Source organism: Cebus imitator, unplaced genomic scaffold (genome assembly GCF_001604975.1).
Source record: "Cebus imitator isolate Cc_AM_T3 unplaced genomic scaffold, Cebus_imitator-1.0 Scaffold446, whole genome shotgun sequence".
Lineage (NCBI taxonomy): Eukaryota > Metazoa > Chordata > Mammalia > Primates > Cebidae > Cebus > Cebus imitator.
The window spans coordinates 1,581,474-1,605,497 of NW_016107761.1; the positions used below are offsets into that span (position 1 = coordinate 1,581,474).

The window sequence follows — 24,024 nt, forward strand, 5'->3', positions numbered from 1 at the left end:
GGGAGCATATACAGCAGGGCATATTGTGAACCTCAAGATCAGCAGGGGGTGTATCATGAAGGTCAGTAGGTAAGAGAGAATAAAACTGACCACTGAAGCCACACACACTGAGCTCTCCCATCAATGTGGGCAGTCAGGGCTGACAAAGAAAGGCATTTTACAAGAAGAAATAAAAAAGGCTCAGTGCTTAGATAGAAAAGAGCAAAGAAGACATGGTCCTCTCCCCTCAACAAAGTGTGTAGAGGGAATAATGTAAAATGTAGAACTACTGTCAAGTTAGTAGTTAAGAGAAGGAGGGAATTGGGAGGGATGGAGTAATCTGAGGTTTCATGAAGGAAATAGATGTGAATTGGTCTTTAGGTTGTATGTGCTAATGTATTAGCCTGATCAAGATCAGAATGGCCAGCATGTATGATTGGTAAAGGGGAAAATATCAAGGCATATGGGAAAAAAAAAAAAAAAAAAAAAAAAAAAAAAAAAAAAAAAAAAAAAAAAAAAAAAAAAAAGTATCATGTACAGAAAGAGTTCCCTCAAACAGTTTGAATAGGAGAGAAAGTTGAGAGATTAGATGACGATTGGAGGAAGATACAGACCAAAGCCAGAAAAACTGGGACATTTTCAAATTTTGATGAAAAAGAATGTCCAGGCACTGATTGCTATGGTATAGCTGTATCCCCACCTAAATCTCATCTGGAATTCCCACATGTTGTAGGAGGGACCTAATGGAAGGTAATTGAATCACAGGGCAGTTCTTTCACGTGCTGTTCTCATGTTAGTGAGTAAGTCTCATGAGATATGATACTTATAAGGAGGAGTTTTCCTGCACAAGCTCTTTTTTTTTCTGCCACCATCCGTTTAAGATGTGACTTGCTGCTCCTTGCCTTCCATCGTGATTTTGAAGCCTCCTCGGTCACATGGAACCTCTTTCTTTCGTAAATTGAAAAAAAAATACATTGCTATTGAGTGCTTACAATATGCCAAGCACTTGTGGATTCATTATATCATTTAATTTTATGGTAACAATAGACACTATGATTTTTCCAATTTAAAAGATGAAAAAATTTAGTAAGAAGATGGCATTAATGAGTTATGAAGCATTCATCTAATTTCACAGCCTAAATCCTAAAGCAATATACCAGAAGAGAGGAAGAAGATAAAAATAATTCAAAAAGAAATGAGCACCCATGGAAAAGAACCATTTGTGGAGCAAGCTTCTCTGAAGAGAAAGACGGCAAAGGGATATGTGAAAAGCGAATTTCCCTGAAGAGAGAGGAAAGGATGGTGCATGGGAAAGATGAGCTTTAGACAGAAACTATCAAGTTTTCACATCTTCTTATTGCTGATTTCTTTGCCCTGCAAGCCCTTTCTTTGCCAAAAGAAAATTTCTATTCTTCTCATAACCAACATTCAATTGTCACTTCTTCTGTGAAGACTTTCTGGATTGTCCCAGTAGAGTTAATTGCTTTTCTCGTTCATGTTTGACTCCTTTAATCAGACAATGAGGTCATTGAGAGCAGAGATTGTGAATTATTCATCCTTGTAGTCTTCTGAGGTAAGGTTATTTCTGAGGGTATAAAACATCTATTTTCTGTGTATTTCACATGTAGACATGGATGTTTTTCTGAAGAACTAGTTTTTCCCTGGTGGGAAAAGCCTCAAGTTAGATGTAGAAAGCAAGACTGTGAAAGAGCAACTGAAAGATGAAGATGTAAAGAAAGTGGGAAAGGGAAGAAGAATTTCTTTTCAGGAGACCGTGTTGCCCCTGAGTGTGGAACCCCAGGGGCAACATGATCTATCACCTGTGGATAGCCCAAAATCAAATAGTATGAGGTTCTTGTAAGCCCTGGGAACAGAAGGCAGGGAGCTTAGACACTTGAGCAAAGATGGGCAGCTGAACAGAAAAAAAATCACACTCTGTCTTGGGAAGGAATAAAGAACTATCTGAAATTTCCCCATGGCATTAGAAAATGGCAGAATCTAAGAAGGATAAAAGAAAGGACAAAGGGGCAGAAAAATATTTATAGAAATAATGGCCAAATACATACACATTGAAAACTACAAATAATTGTTGAAAAAATTAAATTAGTGGAAAGACATCTCATGCTAATGAATCAAAAGAGACTTAATATTGTTAAGATAATACTCCCCAAACTGAACTACAGACTCTATGTAAAACCTATCAAAATCCCTGTTGCTATTTTGTCAAAACAAAGTGATTATAAAATTCATGTCAAATGCAAGGGACCCATAGTAGCCAAAACAATCTTGAAAAAACAAAACTGGAAGGTTCACACTTCATCAATTAAGACAGTGTGGTCTTAGGATAGATATATAGAGAGATCAATGAAATAGATTTGAGAATGCGAAACAAGCCTTCTCATTTATTGTCAATTGATTTTTCACAAGGTGCCAAGACAATAAAATGAAGGAAAGAATAAAATTGAACCCCTGCCTCACACCATACACTATAAAGCTCTTAGAAGAAGACATAGGAGTAAATATTTATGACCTTGGGTTGGCCAACAGTTCCTTGAATATGACACCAAAAGCACAAGTGACAAATAAATAAGTAAATGAATAAATAGGACTTCATAAAAACTTTTAAAAATGTGCTTCAAAACGTGGTTATGGAAGTGAAAAGTCTATAGAATGAGAGAAAATATCTTCAAACTATATATATCTTGAGAAACTTGAATTTAAAATATTTAAAGAATTCTTATAATCCAATAATTTTTTTTCTGTAGAGATAGAGTCTCACTTTATTCCCCAGGCTGAAGTACAGTGTCATCATAGCCCACTGCAGCCTCAAACTCCTAGCCTCAAGAGATCCTCCTACCTCAGCCTCTCAAGTAGCTGGGACTACAGGCATGCACCATTTTGCCTGGCTTATTTGTTTGTTTGTTTTAGAGACAGGGTCTCACTATGTTGTCCAAACTGGCCTCAAACTCCTAGACTCAAGCAATTCTCCCACTTATGCCTCCCAGAGTACTGGGACTACAGGTGTGAGCGACCATGTCTGGCCACAATTCAATAATTTTTAAAAAAATGATTCTATCAAAAATGAGCAAAGACTTTGAAAAGATATTTCTGCAAAGAATATACACAAGTGGCCAATAGCATATGAAAAGATGCTCAATAACATTAGTATTAATGAAATAAAGTCAAAACAACAATTAGATATCACTTTACCCTCATTAAATGTCTATAATTTTAAAAGATGAACAACACCAAGTGTTGGCAAGGATGTAAATGAATTGTAATTCTTATGCATTTTACCATGCATGCAGATAAGACTGTAAAATGATAGGCTTTTTATATGTAGATAAGAATGTAAAATGGTAGGCATGGTGGCTCATGCCTGTAAGCCCAGCACTTTGGGAGGTCAAGGCGAGTAGATCATCTGGGGTCAGGAGTTCGAGATCAGCCTGGCCAACAGGGGGAAAGTCCATCTCTACTAAAAAATATAAAAATCAGTCACGCATGGTGGCACATGCCTGTAATCCCAGCTACTTGGCAGGCTGAGCCTGGAAAATCACTTGAACCCAGGAGGCAGAGGTTGCAGTGAGCCAATATCACAGCACTGTACCCCAGCCTGGGTGACAAAGGGAGACTCTGTCTCAAAAAAAAAAAAAAAAAGATGTAAAATGGTACAACCTCTTTAGAAAACAGTTTGACATGTCTTCAAAATATTAAACATATGGTTTCTATATGACACAAAAGTTCCACTTATATATATATTAAAAACTAAGAAAACATGCCTACTCGAAATTTCGCACATAAATATTCATAGCATCACTACTCAAAATAGCAAAAAAAAAAAAAAAAATAGAAACAACTTAGTTGTTCACTCATTGGTATATAGACAAGCAAAATGTGATATATCTATACAATGAAATATTATTAATCAGTAAAAGGAAATCAAGTACTGATACATGCTACAACATAAATGATCCTTGAAAACATTATGCCAAGTGAAAGAAGCCAGATACAAAAGAGCACATATTGTGTGATTCCATTTATATGAAATGTCCAGAAAAGGCAATCCACATAGACAGAAAACAGATGAGTAATGGCTAGGGCTCAGGAGGTCGGAACGAGGTACAAATGATTCCTAGTGGGCAAAGGTCTTCCTTTTGGAGTTCTGAAAATGTTCTAAAATTCAATTTTTGTGATAGTTTCATGACTGTGAATTTACTTGACACCATCTAACTGCTCACTTTAAATAGGTGAATTTAGTAACATACTTGATAAATGTGCTCATAGGTGTTGTGGATATTTTGAATTAACTCATTTACCTGGCATCACATAGATACATACACAATGCAAATATCAAATGACAGAAGGAACAGTGTGGAAAATTGTCTTTGCTGTAGTGACAAAAAGACACTCACTCGTATGTGGCTCTGGTCTGGGACCATCCGTACAGGCTGTGCACGTCGTAGTGCTGCACGCGGGAGCCGTCTGGGAGGATCTGCCGACTCTCCATGCACAGGGTCTTGCTGCTCAGGCCTCTGTCCCTAGATTCCAAATCTGAGGGGAAATGTTGAGTTATTTCCTAAACAACATGATTTGCACATTCACTAAAAATGCCCATCATTTTGGTGTTTCTTTATTTCAATCAACAACGTTGTTACCAGTAACAGGCCCAATTTTATGAGTTTTTAGTCTATAAAAAACAATGTTCTATGCCTTTATAACTAATGAAGGGTAAGGATAAAATACGGAGCTGGGAAAAGCAGCTCCCCTTCTTTTTGCTCCAACTCTGATTTAATTTATAGAGTGTTGTCATAGCCCATTTGTCAACATAATAATCTCCTTCATTGTTAGGACTGTTTCTTCCACTAGATGGTAATGTTCTCCAGGGAATACATTTTGTTTCAGTCATTTTTTTAAATTTATGTCTCTAAATCTTTTCCATTTGACAGCATTTGCTTGATACATAATTACAGATGATCCTCAACTTACAATGTGATTACATCCCAATGAATCCATCAATCCATCACAAGCTGAAAATATTGTAACTTGAAAATGCATAGAATGGACCTAACTTACCTTACATGTGCTCAGACACTTACATTAGTCTACAGTTAGGCAAAATTATCTAACACACGGCCTATTTTAAAACAAAGTGTTGAATATCAATTGTAACTCACTGAACGCTGTAGTGAAAGTGAAAAATAGAATGGTTATTTGGGTTCTCAAAGTTCAATTTCAACTGAATGCATGTCATTTTCTCAACATTGTAAGATTGAAAATCATAAGTCAGACCATGGTAAGTCAAATACCCTCTGCATTAAATTAATGAAGGAGAAAATGAACAAATGAGTGAGTGAGTGAACGAGACAGCCTAACAGTGATGTAGACATCAAGAAACTTGGATTCGAGATTCTGTCCCACAGATTACTGGTACAGTGCCTTTTGCTTTGTTTTGTTTTTCTGTTTTTTGTTTTGTTTTGTCATATGAGTCTTAATATGTTGCCCAGGCTGGTGTCAAGACTCAAACTCCCGGTCTTAAACAATTCTCCCACTTCAGCTATGGTACAGTACTTTTAGGAAGTGAGTCATTTTCTTCCTTGTACCTTTCTAAGATGAGAAGATTCAACCTTCTGGGATCCTTTTGATCCCAACATTCTATTTCTGTTTGACCACAGGACAACCAAGAAGTATCCTTCATCAGATGTCTGTTTACATGAGCGGAGAGAGTTCAGAAACTAGATTTTAATTCTCTAATCAAAAGAACATCTCTCCACTCGCGTGTGTGTGTGCGTGCGTGCGTGTGTAATCAATGGAATCAAATGTACCATGCATTGTTTGGTTTCTTTCACACAAAATCATGTCATTATTTCTTGCTTGATTAGTAATCTGTTTATCTACACTTATTCAAGGTTATCTTACTTGGGATTTCATGTCATGCTTGAGAATGCTTTCTGTCTTCAACATGAGGCTTCACTTTGACAGTAAGAGAAAGACTTTCAGAGTCTTTGAGTGGGGAAGTAAGTTAATGAAATAATTATTTTACATACATGGCACATAGGGTGGGTTATTTAGCGTTTGATTTCTGCAGCCCCAGACGGATCCATCCACAAAGTTTGATGGCTCATTCATGTCCTGAAATGAGTTAACAAAAAAGATCCTGTCATGTCAGGGGCAGGATGGATTGGCTATAGAGGATACTACCTCAGGGAGATGACTTTTGAAGCCCTCTCCTCAGGTGGTGGTTTAGTTCACTGTGTTTAATCCCTGGCATTGACCCAAATGGACTCTAAAAGATTGTAGTTTAATTCCTGGCATTGACCTAAATGGACTCATCAGCCAAAGTGGAGTGCTAAACTCTTTCTTGCTTACCCAGCATTTTAAAACTTAGGATTGTTTTATAGCGGCAAAAATAGTGAGGTAATGCTGGACTCGGGATCTCAGGAAATCTTTTGATCCATCTCCCCAGCAGAGGTAGCCCATCTTTATTTTTCTCTGTTTGGATTATTCACTTTTTAATCTGTGGCCAGAGGTTACTATTATCTTCCTCTATTTTTTCTTAGTCTAGTCGCTTGGACTAACTCTGACATTGGCATAGCCAAACACAAGGAGAGCTTTCTTACTTTCTGCCATAAATATATTTCTAAAAAGTTGTACATAACTCAGAAACAGGTTTGGAAATAAAAATGTACTTTGGGGAATTTATTACTTAAATGAAAGGAGTTGGGGCTCCTAAGGGAATGTTCATTGCCCAGTTCAACAATGGAAAATTTACATTTTTGAATCCCAAACTATTTTAAGTAGGACATATTAAAGGCAAATGAAAGTACTTGAGGAACTATTCATTACTTTGAATTACCCAGCTACAGCTTTCCCTTCATTGGAAAAAAAAAAAGCAAATGCTACCCCAGAGCTATCAGTATTTCTTATTCTCAAGACTGCCCATACCTCTTCACTGGTTGATTCGCCTGTTTAAGTTAATTTGTGTCCTTTCACATGACTCTTCTGTGCCTAACTATCTTGAAGGTGCAGGTGGTCAGGGAAGCCCCAGGGCTTTCAGTGGATTTTTGTTTCTAGGGTGCCTCACAAACTTCTTCTAGCCTGACCCACAGCTGAATAGCCCTTCAGAGCTGGCCTAGAGCTTGCTTAAGATTTCAGAGGACTGGACAGTGGGAAAGGAAATCAGAACATCGATATAGCTTCCCATCCCCAGAAAACCATAGAGTTGCCCTTGGGCATAATATCTCAGAGATATCTCAGGAAGTCCTGCTTTTAAGGCTAGCTGCCATTTACAGCAAACATCTGAACAGGCCTTTAAGCCATTCCCTCAGAGGTGCTGTCCCAGTACTATGGTGAATGTCTACTTGCTCTCAGGTCCACACCTCACCCACTCCCAGCTCTGCCCTGAAAGGCTCCCTTACCATCAGCTTCCAGGTAGATTTGTCCAATGGGGGACACTGGCAAGAGACTGCAGATGGGAGGTGATTTCTCCCTCTCTCTTTTGCTCTGGCATCTCCAGCAGTAGCAATCCCCTCTGTGGGCTCCACCTTCCACCAGACAATATGCCTCTGGGAAGATGAGTAATGTTCTCTGTTTCTCTTGGTCCCAGCACTTAGATTTTGTAACAGCATTTCTCCCTTTCATCTCTGCAGTCCTAGGTCTCTGTTTTACTAGTCTCTCCTCCACATGTTTTGACTTGCTAATATTAAAAAAAAAAAAAAAAAAGACAACCAAGGGTGCACTTACAATCCGCAATCCATCAAACTTCAAGCTCTTCTCTGGCTCTCGAGGGTTTGTATAGAGCTCTTCTATCTCTTTCTTCCACCATGCAGCTGTGTTATTATGAAAGAAGTCAGGAAAAGCAACGTAGGCCCTGTATAGCTGTAAGAATAAGACACAGTCTCATGGCGGGGTCTCAGCTTATCCAGGGGACCACAAATGGGAGATGAACAGGAATTTGTGCCTACCCAGATTAGTCTCTGCTCTAATCTCAGATCTGCTGCTGTTACAGAGTTTACAATAGAAGCAGAGATTGGGGAAGGCTGATTTCATTCTTTGTTTTCTTAGAAGGTTAGATAGCTTTAAAATCTCCTTCAAATACAGGATTTGTTTTATAACTGGACATGTAATCACAAGATTGGAAAAGTAGCAGTGTCTAAACAGTTGAACTTTAGAGATGCAAATAACTTTTTCTTTTTCCTTCTTTTTTTTCATGAGATGAAGGAAGATTGTCATCCAGGGACAAGTGACATCCAGAGTAGAGGGGATGCTAGATGACCAGGCTGAGATTCATGGCTTTACTTCATTCAATTGACTTGTATTTTCTTTTGTATGCAGATAATTTATGAAAACCCAGTCTGTTCATAATGGATTCCCCTCTAGTGATAAAATAATAGACTTTGGTTCATTATTTTTCTAGTATCATAAAGTTCAAACAAATCACAGCCCATTAAAAGCACACTTATTAGAGGATTTCATTAATGATTTCCTTCTACACATTTCCATTTTCGCTGTCTGTTGAGCTTTCAACTTGAGGATCTCTTTCTTCCAAGAAACTAACAATGGATAAGCACCCTCAAGTTAGGGCTACTTCACTAAAGGGTAAGCTACTTGTTCATCAAGATAAAAAAGCATAAATATCCAGATATTTAGGTCAATGTTGACAAAAATCTATATACTGTACCTTAACCTGAGTTTCATGATCAAGGGATCCATCTACATTTACATTAGGCAGATCTGGCCAAACCTAGAGAAAAAGAAGGAAAACTGAAAGCCTTAAAGATCGTTGCATACAGATTATGAGGTATTTCATGTGTAGACTCTGATGACATGCATCCATTTGCTTGGGAATCTTTGCCATGAATTAAACTGTGAAGGCTGAATCTACAAAATTACATTAGTTGAAAGTAGGCTGGGTCTCTTGATTCATTCCATATGTTTTCAAAGTTTTATTTTTGAACTTAATAATTAACTGAATTTCTTTTAAACATATCCTCTGAACAACTAACTTTCAAGTGATTTCTCAGATCTCTGATCTCCTTGTCATAGACCTATAACAAAATTCATAGTAAGTGTGAAGTGTGACTCTAAAGAAATAAGATTGATTTCCATTCACATCCTATAAATCTGACCTCAATACTTTTAAGCATTATCATGACTTATAGGGGACTCCAAGTATACATAGCATTAAAAAAATCCATAGTGTCAACCAATTTTACCTGTAACTACCAGGACATTAACTAAATACACACTGATTAAAGGATTTAATCAACAGACACTTACTGAGTACTTCCTATATGACAAACACTATTCTAAGATCTCTGTTTACTGAGATTTAAGTAAGAAATAGTACTTGTTTCTCAAGAGTTCACAGTTAGTACATAAATGCTACACTGCATGCTATACTGAAGGCAATGTTACAGAAAAGGGAAAACAGGAAGAACTAAAATATCTATTAAATGTCTTGAACAACGTAAGATTTGAATTGATTTTGAAATGAAGATTATTATCTGGGTAAGTTGGGAAGGTAATATTCAAAGTGAGCATAGGGCCGGGCATGGTGGCTCATGCCTGTAATCCCAGCACTTTGGGAGGCTGAGGCAGGCAGATCGCCTGAGGTCAGGAGTTCAAGACCAGCCTGGCCAACATGGTGAAACCCCATCTCTACTAAAAATACAAAAATTAGTCAGATATCGTGGTGTACACCTGTAATCCCAGCTACTCAGGAAGCTGAGGCAGGAGAATTGCTTGAACCTGGGAAGCAGAGGTTGCAATGAGCTGATATCATGCCACTGCACTCCAGCCTGGGTGACAGAGTGAGACTATGTCTCAAAAAAAAAAAAAAAAAATCAGCATGGAATACACCCATGAGCAGTAGAAAGTAGCACAGTATAATTAAGGAACAGAATTTGAATCTGGGCTAAAAGCTACTGTCACCCGAAGTCCACCTAAAATGGTATTGCTATAAATCAGACATAAGATGAAGATTGAAGCCATAAAGATGAATTAAAGGAAACAAGATAAAGAGGAGAATTTATAGGACTTAATGATTCATTTAGATAGGAAGGCAGATTAAGCATGATAGGTCAAAGACGAATGCATGTTTTGCATGTAGGTAGCTGGGAAGGACAGACTTCAGTCATTCTCAAAGGGATTCTTACTGTTTGTTAAATGACCATGTGGAATAAATAAAGAGTAGGGACATCAGAATATTTCTAGGCAATAGACAGTGCTCAGTAATAATAGAGAATGAGACCTGTAACCTTGGCCTTATTAATGTATATTGAACTAATCAGCACCAGGCAGATTTCTACTCATTCATAATTTATTGATTGTCTAATATATTTTCCAACATGTATTGAGAGCTATTTTATTTCAAGACATTGTGATGTTAATTAACTGTAAGTACCTTCCCCAAGCCTTACCTTTCCCCAGACAATGTCATTGGTGTCAGGCCATTTGATGAACACGTCGTTTTCCTGTCCTCTAATGAATGGGAGATACTGGGTCTCATTGCCAGAAATGGCTGGGTCCTACAGTAAAACAATTTCAAACAGCAAATATGAGGAAAACATCTCTAAGAAAATTTCTCTCCAAAAATTTAGTAGTTCATAGTGCAGAAGGAAATGGTGAACCTCAATACCAAAAATAAAATAAAAATCATGGATAATTGGACTTACATCTTACTGGGTATATTACCATAGCCAGTTGAAATGGGATGGTACCATGAGTACTCAAAGGAAGATATAAAACCCTTATGAGCGGCAACCTCTTTCAAAGTGTACAAGAATCTGTGTCAATAAATGAAGGAGTCTTTCTATACTACAAAAAGTAACCACCCAAAGCTATAACTAATAAAATGAGAGGGAGGGGGACAATATGGCCAGTTAGATGCAGCTGGGAAGCACCTCTCCTACTGAGAAAAGTCAAAATACTGAGTAAACCACCACACTTCAAACAGAGCTTTTGAGGGAAAACACTGACAGTCTACAGAGAGGCAATGTAGACACTGAGGTGTAAGAGGGAAAAAGCTGGAAACCCCACACAGAGTGGCTAAGTGCTAGGACGAGCTCCTGTCACTGAACAGGTCCTAAGAAAGGGGTGAGTGAAGGGACACTTCCACTGCAGACCTCTGGAATCCTAGCTACAACAGCCGCCACAAAAACACCATAAACACTTGAACTGGCAAGAGGAGCTGCCTGGAGAGTAGGCAGAGGCAGAGCTCAAGCCTGTGTAGAGACCAGAGGGTTTTGCATACAGGGCGTCTGCAGCAAAATACGACCATGGGCACCTATCTGTAAAGGCTCTCGATCTTGCTCTGAGCAGATCTAGCCCCTGCTGACAGCTGAGCTGGGAGACAGCAGGGTTGTCTTTCCTATAGAACCAAGGTGCCTCTGATCGGCATGCCACCCTGTCTGCCAGCCCCTCGCAAGGCCACTGCTTGGCTGCTCCCAAAAGAGCATGCACACAGCACATCCTCCACTGTTCCACCTGAGTGCTTTGCTGGTGGCCTGGAGGCACTCTGCCCCCTAGCAGAGCCAGTACTCAGCCCTAACGGGCCAGAAAACAAAGCTGCAAGTCCAGTCCAAACCCACCAGGGTTTAAACACAAAGATCAGGATTATCTAGCTGAGATCTGCGGCCCAGGCTTGAGCAGGGCCACAGATCACAGAACACTGAGAAGAGTGAGATATGGGTTTGTGTGCTGGTGTGGAGGTTGGGCATGCCTTCTTCTGCAAGACTGGTCTGGGAAGGGTGTAGCCTGTTTACCAGCCACAGCCTCTGCCCAAGGGAGTGCCACAGCCCAGAATATCTAACAGACTAACAATCTGGATGCAAAAGTCTTGAGACAAAACTCGCTTGTCAGGGCAGCTACTGAGGCAGACATTAGAAGGAGATTCAGTTGTGGGAGAGCAAGCTGAGAGGTCCCCAAAGCCATCTGCTGTGCAGAAAATACTGGGTCATATCAGTTGCACCCCTATGGCAACACTGCAGTGCCTGGGGATCCTCTGCCCTTGACCCACTGCATCAACAGATCACCCCCAGATATACCCCACAACCTACTCTGAGTCTGCCAAGTACAGAGGACCAACAGGAAGCTTCAGGTGTCGTGGTGACCTGATATTTGGCTCAGGCTGCCCCTAAGAGGGAAGAGCACAGCCTATGAGGGATCCCTTTGGGGCTAAGGAAACAGGCGTGACATCAGTGATTCGAGGGGGCTCGCTCAAGTGCCAAAAATGGACTTGGCAAGGAGGCCATCTCTGGATCTCCCATCTCCTCCACCCCATAGCACTGCTGCAAATGTGCTGAAATACAAAAAAGGCCTGTAGCTGAGTAAGAGGCTATCTTCTGGCCCTTACTCTTAAGCACCATCTACTGTATTGCAGCCTAAATTACACCACCAAACAAAAACTCTTTTAGGACACATTGTCTGTGATACCCAATGCAGAAATTCAGCCACAGATGAAGATCTCTTAAAGAGCCTTGGGCCTCTGAAAGTACCCAGAAAAGAAGCCAATCAACTATACTCAATATACACCACAGCCAAACACTCAAGGAAAATAAAGCCTATATAAACAAAAAGCCATATCTAAAAGACAGCAACTTCAAAAAGATAAAGAACATCCACCCTCTCAGATGAGAAAGAATCAGTGCAAGAACCTGGCAATTCAAAAAGTCAGAAAATCTTCTTAACTCCAAACAATTTCAATAGCTCCCCAGCAATGGTTTCTAACCATATTGAAGAGACCAAAGTGACAGATACAGAATTCAGAACCTGGATGACAAGAAAGCTCAAAAAGTTTCAGGAGAATGTTGAAACTAAATCCGATGAAGCCAGTAAAATGATCCAAGAGGTGAAAGATAACATAGCCATTCTAACAAAGAACTAAACTGAACTTCTGGAAATAAAACAACAAATGATAATACAATTGCAAGTATTAATAATAGAATTGATCAAGCTGAGAAAAGAATTTCAGAACTCAAAGACCAGTCCTTCTAAACAACCCAGTCAGAAAAAAAATTTTTTAAATAATTTTTAAAAATGAACAAAACCTCTGAGAAATATATAATTATGTACAGTGGCCAAATCTATGACTCATTGGCATTCCTGAGAGAGAAGGGGAAAGAATAAATGATTTGGAAAACATATTTGAAGATACAGTCCATGAAAATTTCCCCAATCTTGCTAGAGAGGTCAACATATGAATTTAAGAAATTCAGAGAACCCCTATGAAATGCTGTGCAAGATGATTATCCCTAAGACACACTAGGAATTTTTCTTAGTGTGTTTTGGGGATGAACTAAGAGAATTTCTTATCCCTAGACTAGCCTTACAAGAGATCCTGAAAGGAGGTCTCAACATGGAAACAAAAAATTGATATCAGCTGCCACAAAAATACTCTTAAGTAGATAGCCCAGAGGCCCTATGAAACAACTACACAATTAAGTCTGGAAATCAACCAGCTAACAACACGATAACAGGATCAAAACCTTACATATTAATCAATATAAATGTTATAAATGCTGTACTTAAAACACAGAGGGGCAATTTGAATAAAAAAATAAAGACACAACCACATGAACTGTATGATAAGAGGCTCATCTCACATGTAACGATACCTGCAGGCTCAAACTAAAAGGACAGAGAAAGATTTACCATGCAAACAGAAAAGAGCAGGGGTCACTATTCTTCTGTCAGATAAAACAGACTTTAAACCACAAAGTTGAAAAGGACAAAGAAGAGCATTACATAATGATACAGGGTTCAAGTCAATAAGGATAGTTAACTATCCTAAATAAATATGCACCCAACATTGGAAAACTCAGATTCATTAACAAATGCCTAAAAAAAGACAGCTACACAATAATAGTAGAGGACTTCAATACCCAACTGACAGCATTAGACAGATCATCAAGGCAGAAAACTAACAGTGAAATTTGGAACTTAAACCCAACACTGACTAATTGGACATAATGGACATCTAGAGAATACTCCATCCAAAAACCACATAATATGGATTCTTCTCATAAGCATGCAGCACATAATCTAAGATTGACCACATGCTTGGCCATAAGGCAAGTCTCAATAAATTCAAAAATATCAAAATTATACCAAGGATACTCTCAAACCACAGGGCAATAAAAATGGAAATCAATACCAACTCTCTCAAAACCACAAAACTACATGTAAATTAAGCAACTTACTCCTGAATGACTTTTGGTTAAATAACAAAATTAATTATCAAAAACTTTCTTGAAATTAATAAAAACAGAGACACGACATAACAGAATCTATGAGATGACCAAAAGTAGTGTTAGGAAGAAAGTGTATAGCCATAAATGGCTACATCAAGAAGTTAGAAAGATCTCAAATTAACATCCAACTTCACAACTAGAAGAACTACAAAAACAAGGACAAACTTGCCTCAAAGCTAGCAGAGGAAAATAAATAATTAGAATCAGAGGAGAGCTGAACAAAATTGAGATTCAAAAATCTATACAACATATCAACAAAAGCAAAGTTGCTTTTTTGAAAGGGTAAACAAGATTGATAGGTCACCAGCTAGATTAAGAAAAAAAGAAAGAAGATACAAGTAAGTGTAGTGTAATCATAAATGACAAAGATGACATTACAACCAATCCCACAGAAATACAGAGTATCGTTAGAGATTTTTATGAACATCTCTAAGCACACAAACTAGAAAATCTAGAGGAAATGAATAAATTCCTAGAAACACACAACCTCCCAAGATTGAACCAGAAAGGAACTGAAACCATAAACAGACCAATAATAAATTCTAAAATTGTATTAATAATAAAAAGCCCACCAACCAAAAAAGAGTCCCTAATCAAATGGATTCATGGTAAAATCCTACCAGATGTACAAAAACCTTATACCAATCCTACTGAAATTATTCCAAAAACTTGGAAAGGATGGTTGCCTCCCTAACTGATTCTACAAAGCCAGCATCATCCCGATACCAATATCTGGCAGAGACAATGAAAAAAGGAAACTTCAGGCTGATGTCCCTGATGAACATATATGCAAAAATCCTCAACAAAAAACTAACAAACCAAACTCAGGAGCACATCAAAAAGTTAACTGACCGTGTTCAAGTAGGCTTTAACCTCTGGGATGCCAGGTTGGGTCAACAAAGACAAATCAATAAATGTGATTTACTGTACAAACATAATTAAAAATAAAAGCCATACAAAAATCTCAATAAATCCAGAAAGAGTTTTTGATAAAACCCAATATCCCTGCATGATAAAAACCCTCAAGAAATTAGGCATCAAAGGGAAGTACCTCAAAATAATAAGAGCTATCTGACCAACCCAGAGCCAACATCATACTGAATGGGAAAAAGCTGGAAGCATTCTTTTTCTTTTTCTTCTTCTTCTTCTTTTTTAATTGTACTTTAGGTTCTGGGGTATATGTGCAGATCATGCAGGATTTTTGCATAGGTACATACATGACAAGGTGGTTTGCTGCCTCCATTCCCCCATCATCTATATCTGGCATTTCTCCCCATGTTCTCTCTCCCCACCCTCCCCACCCCCCACTGTCCCTCCCCTAACGACCCCAACAGACCTCAGTGTGTGATGCTCCCCTCCCTGTGTCCATGTGTTCTCATTGTTCAACACCCACCTATGAGTGACAACATGCAGTGTTTGATTTTCTGTTCTTGTGTCAGTTTGCTGAGAGTGATCATTTCCAGATTCATCCATGTCCCTACAAAGGACATGAACTCATCATTTTTTTATGGCTCCATGGTGTATATGTGCCACATTTTCTTTGTCCAGTCTATCATTGATGGGCATTTGGGTTGGTTCCAGGTCTTTGCTATTGTAAACAGTGCCACAATGAACATAGGTGTGCATGTGTCTTTATAATAGAATGATTTATAATCCTTTGGGTAGCATTCTTCTTGAGAACTAGAACACAACAAGGATGTCCTGTCTCATCACTCCTATTTAATACAGTACTAAAAGTCCTAGCCAGAGCAATCAGGCAAGAGAAAAAAATAAAACACATCCACATAGGAAAAGAAGAAGCAAACTGTCTCTCTTCATGGGTGACATGATTCCATACCTAGAAAACCCTAAATACTTTGCCAACAGGCTCCTAGAACTGATAAACAACTTCATTAGAAGTTTCAGGATACAAAATTAATGTACCAAAATTAGTAGCATTTCTACACATCAATAATGTTCAAACTGAGGTATCTCAAATTAGAAATCTCAAGTTAGATCTCAAATTAACAATCCAATTTCACAACTAGAAGAACCATAAAAACAAGAATGTTTTTATAGTTCATCAAGAATGCAATCCCATTTATAACAACAACAGAAAGGATAAAATACCTAGGAACATATCTAACCAAGGAGATGAAAGATCTTTGCAAGAAGTACAAAACACTATTGAAGGAAATCAGAGATGACACAACAAATGAAAAAACATTTCATGCTCATGGACTGGAAGAATTAATATCGTTAAAATGGCCACACTTCCTGAAGCAATTCATAGATTCAACACTATTTCTATTAAACTCCAATATCATTTTTCACATAATTAGAAAAACTATTCTAAAATTCACATGGAATGAAAAAAGAGCCTGAATAGCCAAATAAATTCTAAGCAAGAAGAACAAAGCCAGAGGTATCACATGACCCAACTTCAAAATATACTATCACACACCTACAATTATTATCTGATCTTCAGAAAAATTGACAAAAATGAGCAAGAGGAAAAGAATTCTTTATCAAGGAATGGTGCTGAGATAACTTAACCATATATAAAAGAATGGTACTGGACTCCTACCTTTCACTATATATGAAAATTAACTCAAGATGGATTAAAGACTTAAATGTAAGACTGCAAACTATAAAAATCCTAGAAGATAATCTAGGGAATGTTATTCTTGACATTGGCCTTAGCAAATAATTTATGGCTAAGTTCTCAAAAGCAATTGCAATGAAAACAAAAATTGACAATGGATCTAATTAAAATAAAGAGCTTTTCTACAGCAAGAGAAACTTTCAACAGAGTAATGAGGCAACCTACCAAATGGGAAGAAATATTAGCAAGTTATGAACCTGACAAAGGCCTAAAATCCAGAATATGTAAGGAACTTAAACAAATCAACAAGCCAAAAACAATCTCATTAAAAAGTAGGCGAAGGGCATGAACAGATACTTCTCAAAAGAAGACATACAAGTGGCTAACAAACCTATGATAAAGCACTGAATATAAGTAACAGGGAAATGCAAATCAAACCACAGTGAGATACCATCTCACATCAATCAGAATGGCTTTCGTTGAAAAGTCAAAAAATAGATGTTGGTGGGGCTGCGGAGAAAAGAGAACACTTATACACTGTTGGTGGGAATGTAAATTAGTTCAGCCACAGTGGAAAGCAAATTGGGGATTTTCTCAAAGAACTAAGAATTGATCTACCATACCACCCAGCAACCTCATTACTGGGTATATACCCTAAGGAAAATAAACCATTCTCTCAAAAAGACACATGTAGTTGTATGTTTATCACAGCACTATTCACAGCAGCAGAGACATAAAGTCAACCCAGGAGCCCACTTATGGTAGACTGGATAAAGAAAATGTGGTATGTATATATCATGGAATACTACACAGCCATAAAAAACATGAAATTATGTTCTTTGTAGCAACATGGATGTAGCTGGAGGCCATTATCATAGTGAATTAATGCAGGAACAGAAATGCAAATGCCACATGTTCTCTCTTATAAGTGAGAGCTAAGTATTGGGTACACATAGACATAAAGGTGGGAATAATAGACACTGGAGACTACAAGAGAGGAGAGGGAGGGAGAGGGGCAAGGGTTGAAAAACTACCTGTTTGGTACTATGTTCACTACCTGGGTGATGGGTTCCATTATACCCTGATATGGTTTGACTTTGTCCCCACCCAAATCTCATCTTGAATTGCCATGTGTTGTGGGAGGGACCTGGTAGGAGGTAAATCATGGAGGCAGGTCTTTCCCTGCTGTTCTCATAATAGCAAATGAGTCTCATGAGATCTGATGATATTAAAAAAGGGAGTTTTTCTGCACAAACTCTCTTCTCTTGTCTGCCACTATGAAAGACATGCCTTTCACCTTCCACCATGATTGTGAGGCTTCTCCAGCCATGTGGAACTGTGAGTCCATTAAACCTCTTTCTTTTATAAATTGCCCAGTCTCAGGTATGTCTTTATCGACAACATGAAAACAGACTAATACATACACCAAACCTCAAAATTACACAATACGCATTTGTAACAAACCTATATATGTACACATTGAATCTAAAATAAAAGTTAAAAAAAATAAAGTTTAACCCTGAATTATTTAAGTAAATAAATAAGATGCTAAAAATTCTGTAGGAATTTCAATATGACATAATATAAGTGATATTTTTCCAATGACATAGAAATCTATTTTTACAAAGAGAGTTGAGAAGCAAAAGAATGTATTGGTGTTTCTTCATAAAATTCTTGAGAAAAACTTTTGCTATTGTTTGAAAACAACTCTGGAGATAAACCAGGTTAATAAGGCTTAATCCTCAAGCAGAGAGAGCCAATTCATTGTGTTTCCAGAGTATAATAGCAATATTCCTCAAAAACATGAGTCGTTTTTATTGCCTTCTGGGTCCCACTAAAGCAGCTTCTCTTGCTCACACCATCCCATACCTGCCCCAATTACTCTCTATAATATTATGCTGTTTCACAATTGTCATATAAGTCACTACTGTCTGAAATTATCTCTTCAGATGTTTATTGGCCATCTCCCTCCATTAGAATAAAAACCTTATAAGAAAAAGAGCACTGCCTTACTAATTTAGGCTATGCATGTACCCTCACACACACATACACAACTTGTAGAAGAGTGATTTTCAAATATTGTGTTCAATAAATACATGAATTAGTAAGTGAACAAAAGTCACCGAATAATGCTGTAATTTTTGGAAGCTAGCAGGGAGAATCATTTGCAGGTAATTACCTCTGCATTTATCAAGATATGGCTTTCTAGTAAAATAATAAATTGGTATTCTGGATCTTAACTCAATTGTTTGTAAGTTTAAGAAGAAATGTCACCTGAGCTTTAATATTTCCTAGTGATGCTACAACATAAGATTTTTGAACCCCCTGATGAGACTAAGATACAGCTCTTTCTCCTGAGGCATAGCCTGAAATAGAAACAGTGAGACACCTTTTTTTCCTTTTTTTATTTTTCTATCTTCAGTTCTTCAGCCCACAGTTGTTCTAACTCTACCAAAAGAAGATAATTATATTCTAGCAACAGTTATGGAAAATAAATAGTATAAAGTATCATCTTTTAAAAGCCCTTTTACATTTTTCTTTATTTGCTTTTAATTAAAAAATAATAATTATAGATTCACCACAAGAAGTTGTAAAACAAACAAGAAAGTACAGAGTATAAGAACATTTCTTGTACCCTTCATCCAGTTTCCCACAATGGCGTTATTTTGGAATCATGAATATGGAAATAGAAAGTAGAATCTAATCTGTCTCAATACCTACCAAAACGAGAATAAATCTCATGCCATTTTTCTTCATTTGCTCAATCAGGAGACTGAGGTTTTGAAAGCTGGCACTGAGGGTGAAATCCAGCTTCCGGTCCATGTAATCGATATCTACATGCTGGACATCCTGTAGGAAGAAACAGCAAGGCGCTTGGAACACTGCAGCATGTGTCTTGCAGGGCACACTGCCTGCTCTGTCAGGCCCCTCGTCTTAATGAGATGAGAATGAGTAAGGGCCTGGGCTCTATGCCTGCCCCAGCCCAGGCGCCTACTCATTCCTCATCTCATTACTCCCCTATGCTGACTTTTCAATTCTGCAGATTGAAATTGCTTTCTGATGCCTGCATGCAGTTCACCTGTGCCCACCCCTTCTCCTCTGTTTCCCCAGTTGGACCTCTATCCCTTTTCCTTTCCTCAATTCATGTCTTTCTCACTCTTCAAATCTCAAACTTAGTCTATTAAACAAAATTCTAATTGAAATGTTCAAGGGTAGAAACTGGGACTTTCTTAGGAAACAAACAGGATTACATACCTGGGTTTTTTTCTGTAGTAAATCTGGCTGATTGTTAAAAACTCTCAATAAACTAAGTACTAAAGGAACATATCTCACAATAATAAGAGCCATGGATGACAAACTCACAGCCAATATCATACATACTGACTGAGCAAAAGCTGAAAGCATTCCCCTTGAAAACCAGCACAAGACAAAGATGTTCTCTCACCACTCCTATTCAACATAGAACTGGAAGTTCTGGCCAGGGCAATCAGGCAAGAGAAAGAAATAAAAAGGCCAGTCATGGTGGCTCACACTGTAATCCCAGCACTTTGGGAGGCCGAGGCAGGTGGACCACCTGAGGTCGGAAGTTTGAGACCAGCCTGGCCAACATGGCGAAACCCTGTCTCTACTAAAAATATGAAAAAATTAGCTGAGTGTGGTGGTGTGCAACTGTGGTCCCAGCTACTCATGAGGCTGAGGCAGGAGAATGACTTGAACCCAAGAGGTGGAGGGTGCACTGAGCCAACATCACACCACAACACTCCAGCCTGGGCAGCAGGGGGAGAAAAGAAGGAAAGAATGAAAGAAAGAAGGAAGGAAGGAAGGAAGGAAGGAAGGAAGGAAGGAAGGAAGGAAGGGAGGGAGGGAGGGAGGGAGGGAGGGAGGGAAGGAAGGGAGGGAAGGAAGGAAGGGAAAGAAAGAGAGAAAGAGAAAGAAAAAGCAAGGAACAAAAGGAAGGAAGGGAAGGAAGGGAGGGAGGGAGGGAGGGAGGAAGGAAGGAAGGAAAGAAGAAACAAAGGGCATTCAGAGGAAGTCAAACTATTCATATTTGCAGGTGACATGATCCTATATCTAGAGAGTAGATCTTGTCACCTAGACAAGATCCTATATCTAGAAAACTCCATCATCTCAGCCCAAAAGTTAGTTAAGCTGATAAGCAACTTCAGCAAAGTCTCTGTATATAAAATCAATGTACAAAATTCTCTAGCATTTCTATACACCACCAACAGTCAAGCCTAGAGCCAAGCCACAAATGAACTCCCATTCATAATTGCCACAGATAAAAATCCTAGGAATACAGCTAACCAGGGAGGTGAAAGATCTCAACAAAGAGAACTACAAACCACTGTTCAGAGAAATCAGAGATGACACAAACAAATGGAAATACATGCTCAGAGATAGGAAGAATCAGTATCCTTAAAATGACCATACTGTCCAAAGCAATTTATAAATTCAATGCTCTTCCCATTAAACTACCATTGACATTCTTTACAGAACTAGAAAACTATTTTAAAATTCATATGGAACCAAAAAAGAGCCCGAAAAACCAAGGCAATGCTAAGCAAAAAGAAGAAAGCTGGAGGCATCAGGCTACCCCACTTCAAACTATACTACAGGGCTACAGTAATCAAAACAGCATGGTACTGGTACAAGAACAGACATATAGACCAATGTGAAAGAATTGAGAACACAGAAACAAGACAGTACACCTACAACTATCTGATCTTTGACAAACCTGACAAAAACAAGCAATGGGGAAAGGACTCTCTATTCAATAAATAGTGCTGTGATAACTGGCTAGCCATATGCAGAATGGAAACTGGACCCCTTCCTTACACCAACATATAAGAACTACATTATTTTATAGCTTTCCTGAATGTCTATCTCTCTCTACGCAGTACCAACCCACGTTTCTGCATATGAAACTTACTCAAACCGTGATTGTTGAATAATAACTAAAATGATTAATATTTAGTTGAAAAAAAGGAAGTTGCTTCTTTTTAGCCCAAAATTGATAGTTCCCTCCATTGTCTTAAGACTCTAGGTGAAACTTGTTTGGAAAAACAGAGGCTTGTGCATAAGCCAAACTTTGGAAAAGAATAAACCAACATATTATTAATATTGATTACTTTGTTAAGTTGTATCTATGGATTTTTTTCATCCTGTAATTTTCCTATTTTCTAATTTCTGTTTAATAAATATATAGTATCATTGCATATACAAAGAAAAAGAATTCAGCCTGGATTATCAAGTTATCTTTGATAAGAACATCATAGCACTTCTAATATAAAATTAGCCAGAAATTTCTATAACTAATTAAACTTCAGGCTGAGTAAGGGTTTCATACATAGGGAATCTGCGCTGCCACCATTGCATCGTATAAACTGGAGATTTCAGCATCATTCTGGTATCCATAGCGACTCAGCTGGAATCCCAAGGCCCAGTATGGAATCATTGCTGGTCGACCGATCAACTAGAATAAAAAGAAAAATGCATCCAGATAGACTTCCTAGGAAAGAAAAGGTGGTTGACTTATACTTGAATCAAGTTGAGTGTTTCTGCTAAGTACTGTCTAAGAGGCCTCATCCAAGAAAGATAAGAAAGTCCAATAAGTGTGGAGCAACTATGGACATGCAGAATGATAGAAACATTATAATTGAAGTTTTCCTATATTCCAGAGTTTTCATTCTAGGAAATCTGATAATTTGCTGGTTATTACTGATTAGCAATTCTTAGGTAGACTGTTCAACAATCGAGAGACATGTGCGATATTAATATGCCTTTATAGACCCATAATACTAAAATATGATATTCAGAAAAGGCATAATAATCTAGTAGTGACACTGAAGAGTCAAAAGAAAAAATTGGCCTATCTCAGTGCTAATAATGTGGCAATAGTCAATAAATATTTGACAATATATTGATGGACAGAATGGCTCCTAACCTCTGTGTATTGCTGAGTTACAAGTTCAGGGGTTGGCCCCAAAACAATGTAAAAGTCCAAAATCCCTCCTGTGGTGCGGTATGTCAAGGCAGGAGTGGGCTGTAATGTCACATCTGTAAGAAAAACAATATACATGAGGCACATCCTTGGAGTTGTAAATCACCCAGATAGGAAACCTGCTCTAAAATTTGCTTTCTTCACGCTCTCTCTTTGATGTCTGCCTCCTCTAGAAAGTCTTCTCTTATCCATTGGAATCAGAGGTGTATTTGCAGGTACCCCAAATGTAATGTGCAACCTCAACAACTTTTAAATATGCTGTGAATGAAAGCCACAATGTCACAGTAAAATAGGCTATGCCAGAGTAGGAACCACAATTGGTCAAAATTCCATGCCTAAAACCCGATCCAGAGTAATTAATAAATCTTGAATAAATAGATGAGTAAATGGAAAGTCAGTTTATTTGTTCCATTTTCCTTGCCTCCTGAAGGTCTCTATTTCTACTTATAATCCAGGTCAAAATAGAATGGTCACAGCTGTTTCTGGTGGCACATGGGAGCTGTGCCTATGTCTTACCCATAGCATTGCTATTCAGCAGGAGCACTCCGTGGGCACTGCCATCCTCTTCCAGTGCCATGTAGTAAGGGTGGACACCATAGGAATTCTTGTTGTACTGGGAGTCATGAGGGTAATAAACAAAAAGAAAATTCAAGATATTGTTTTCATACCATAACCCAAACAGCAAGCTCTTGCTCATCATTAAAGATTCAGCTCAATGTCATGTTCCTTTGTCGGGCCTTCCTTGACCCTCCCTTTTACCCTAAGTAAAAAGCTGTTTCTTCTCCACTTTGTGCCTTCCTAGTTTATTGTTATATAATTCAATTATTTATTATTATATAATTAAGTGATTCCACTGTGCTATTTCTACCTCCATTTCTCTCACTAGCCTATAAGCCTCTGGAGAGCAAAGACAGTACGTTATTAAGTCTGTAGCTGGCCAGGCATGGTGGCTCATGCCTGTAATCTCAGCACTTTGGGGGGCTGACACAGGCAAATCACCTGAGATCAGGAGTTCGAGAGCAGCCTGGCCAATATGGTGAAACCCCGTCTCTACAAAAAATATAAATACTAGCCGGACAGGTTGGCACGCACCTGTAGTCCCAGCTACTCAGAAGGCTGAGGCACAAGAATCGCTTGAACCCAGGAGGCAAAGGTTGCAGTAAGCCAAGATCATGCCACTGCACTCCAGCCTGGGAGACAGAGCAAGACTT

At 38.4% G+C, this 24,024-nt stretch overlaps 1 protein-coding gene across 1 annotated transcript in view; it reads right to left on the reverse strand.

The window, feature by feature from the left end:
* The window catches only part of LOC108291166 (probable maltase-glucoamylase 2), a 124,983-nt gene that overhangs the window by 37,137 nt on the left and 63,822 nt on the right, over positions 1-24,024 (reverse strand). Inside the window, 9 exon segments of the mRNA XM_017511348.2 lie at positions 4,392-4,530; positions 6,024-6,108; positions 7,720-7,854; positions 8,657-8,719; positions 10,398-10,505; positions 19,534-19,662; positions 22,160-22,285; positions 22,757-22,869; positions 23,330-23,426. Coding sequence (XP_017366837.1) covers positions 4,392-4,530; positions 6,024-6,108; positions 7,720-7,854; positions 8,657-8,719; positions 10,398-10,505; positions 19,534-19,662; positions 22,160-22,285; positions 22,757-22,869; positions 23,330-23,426 — 995 coding nt within the window.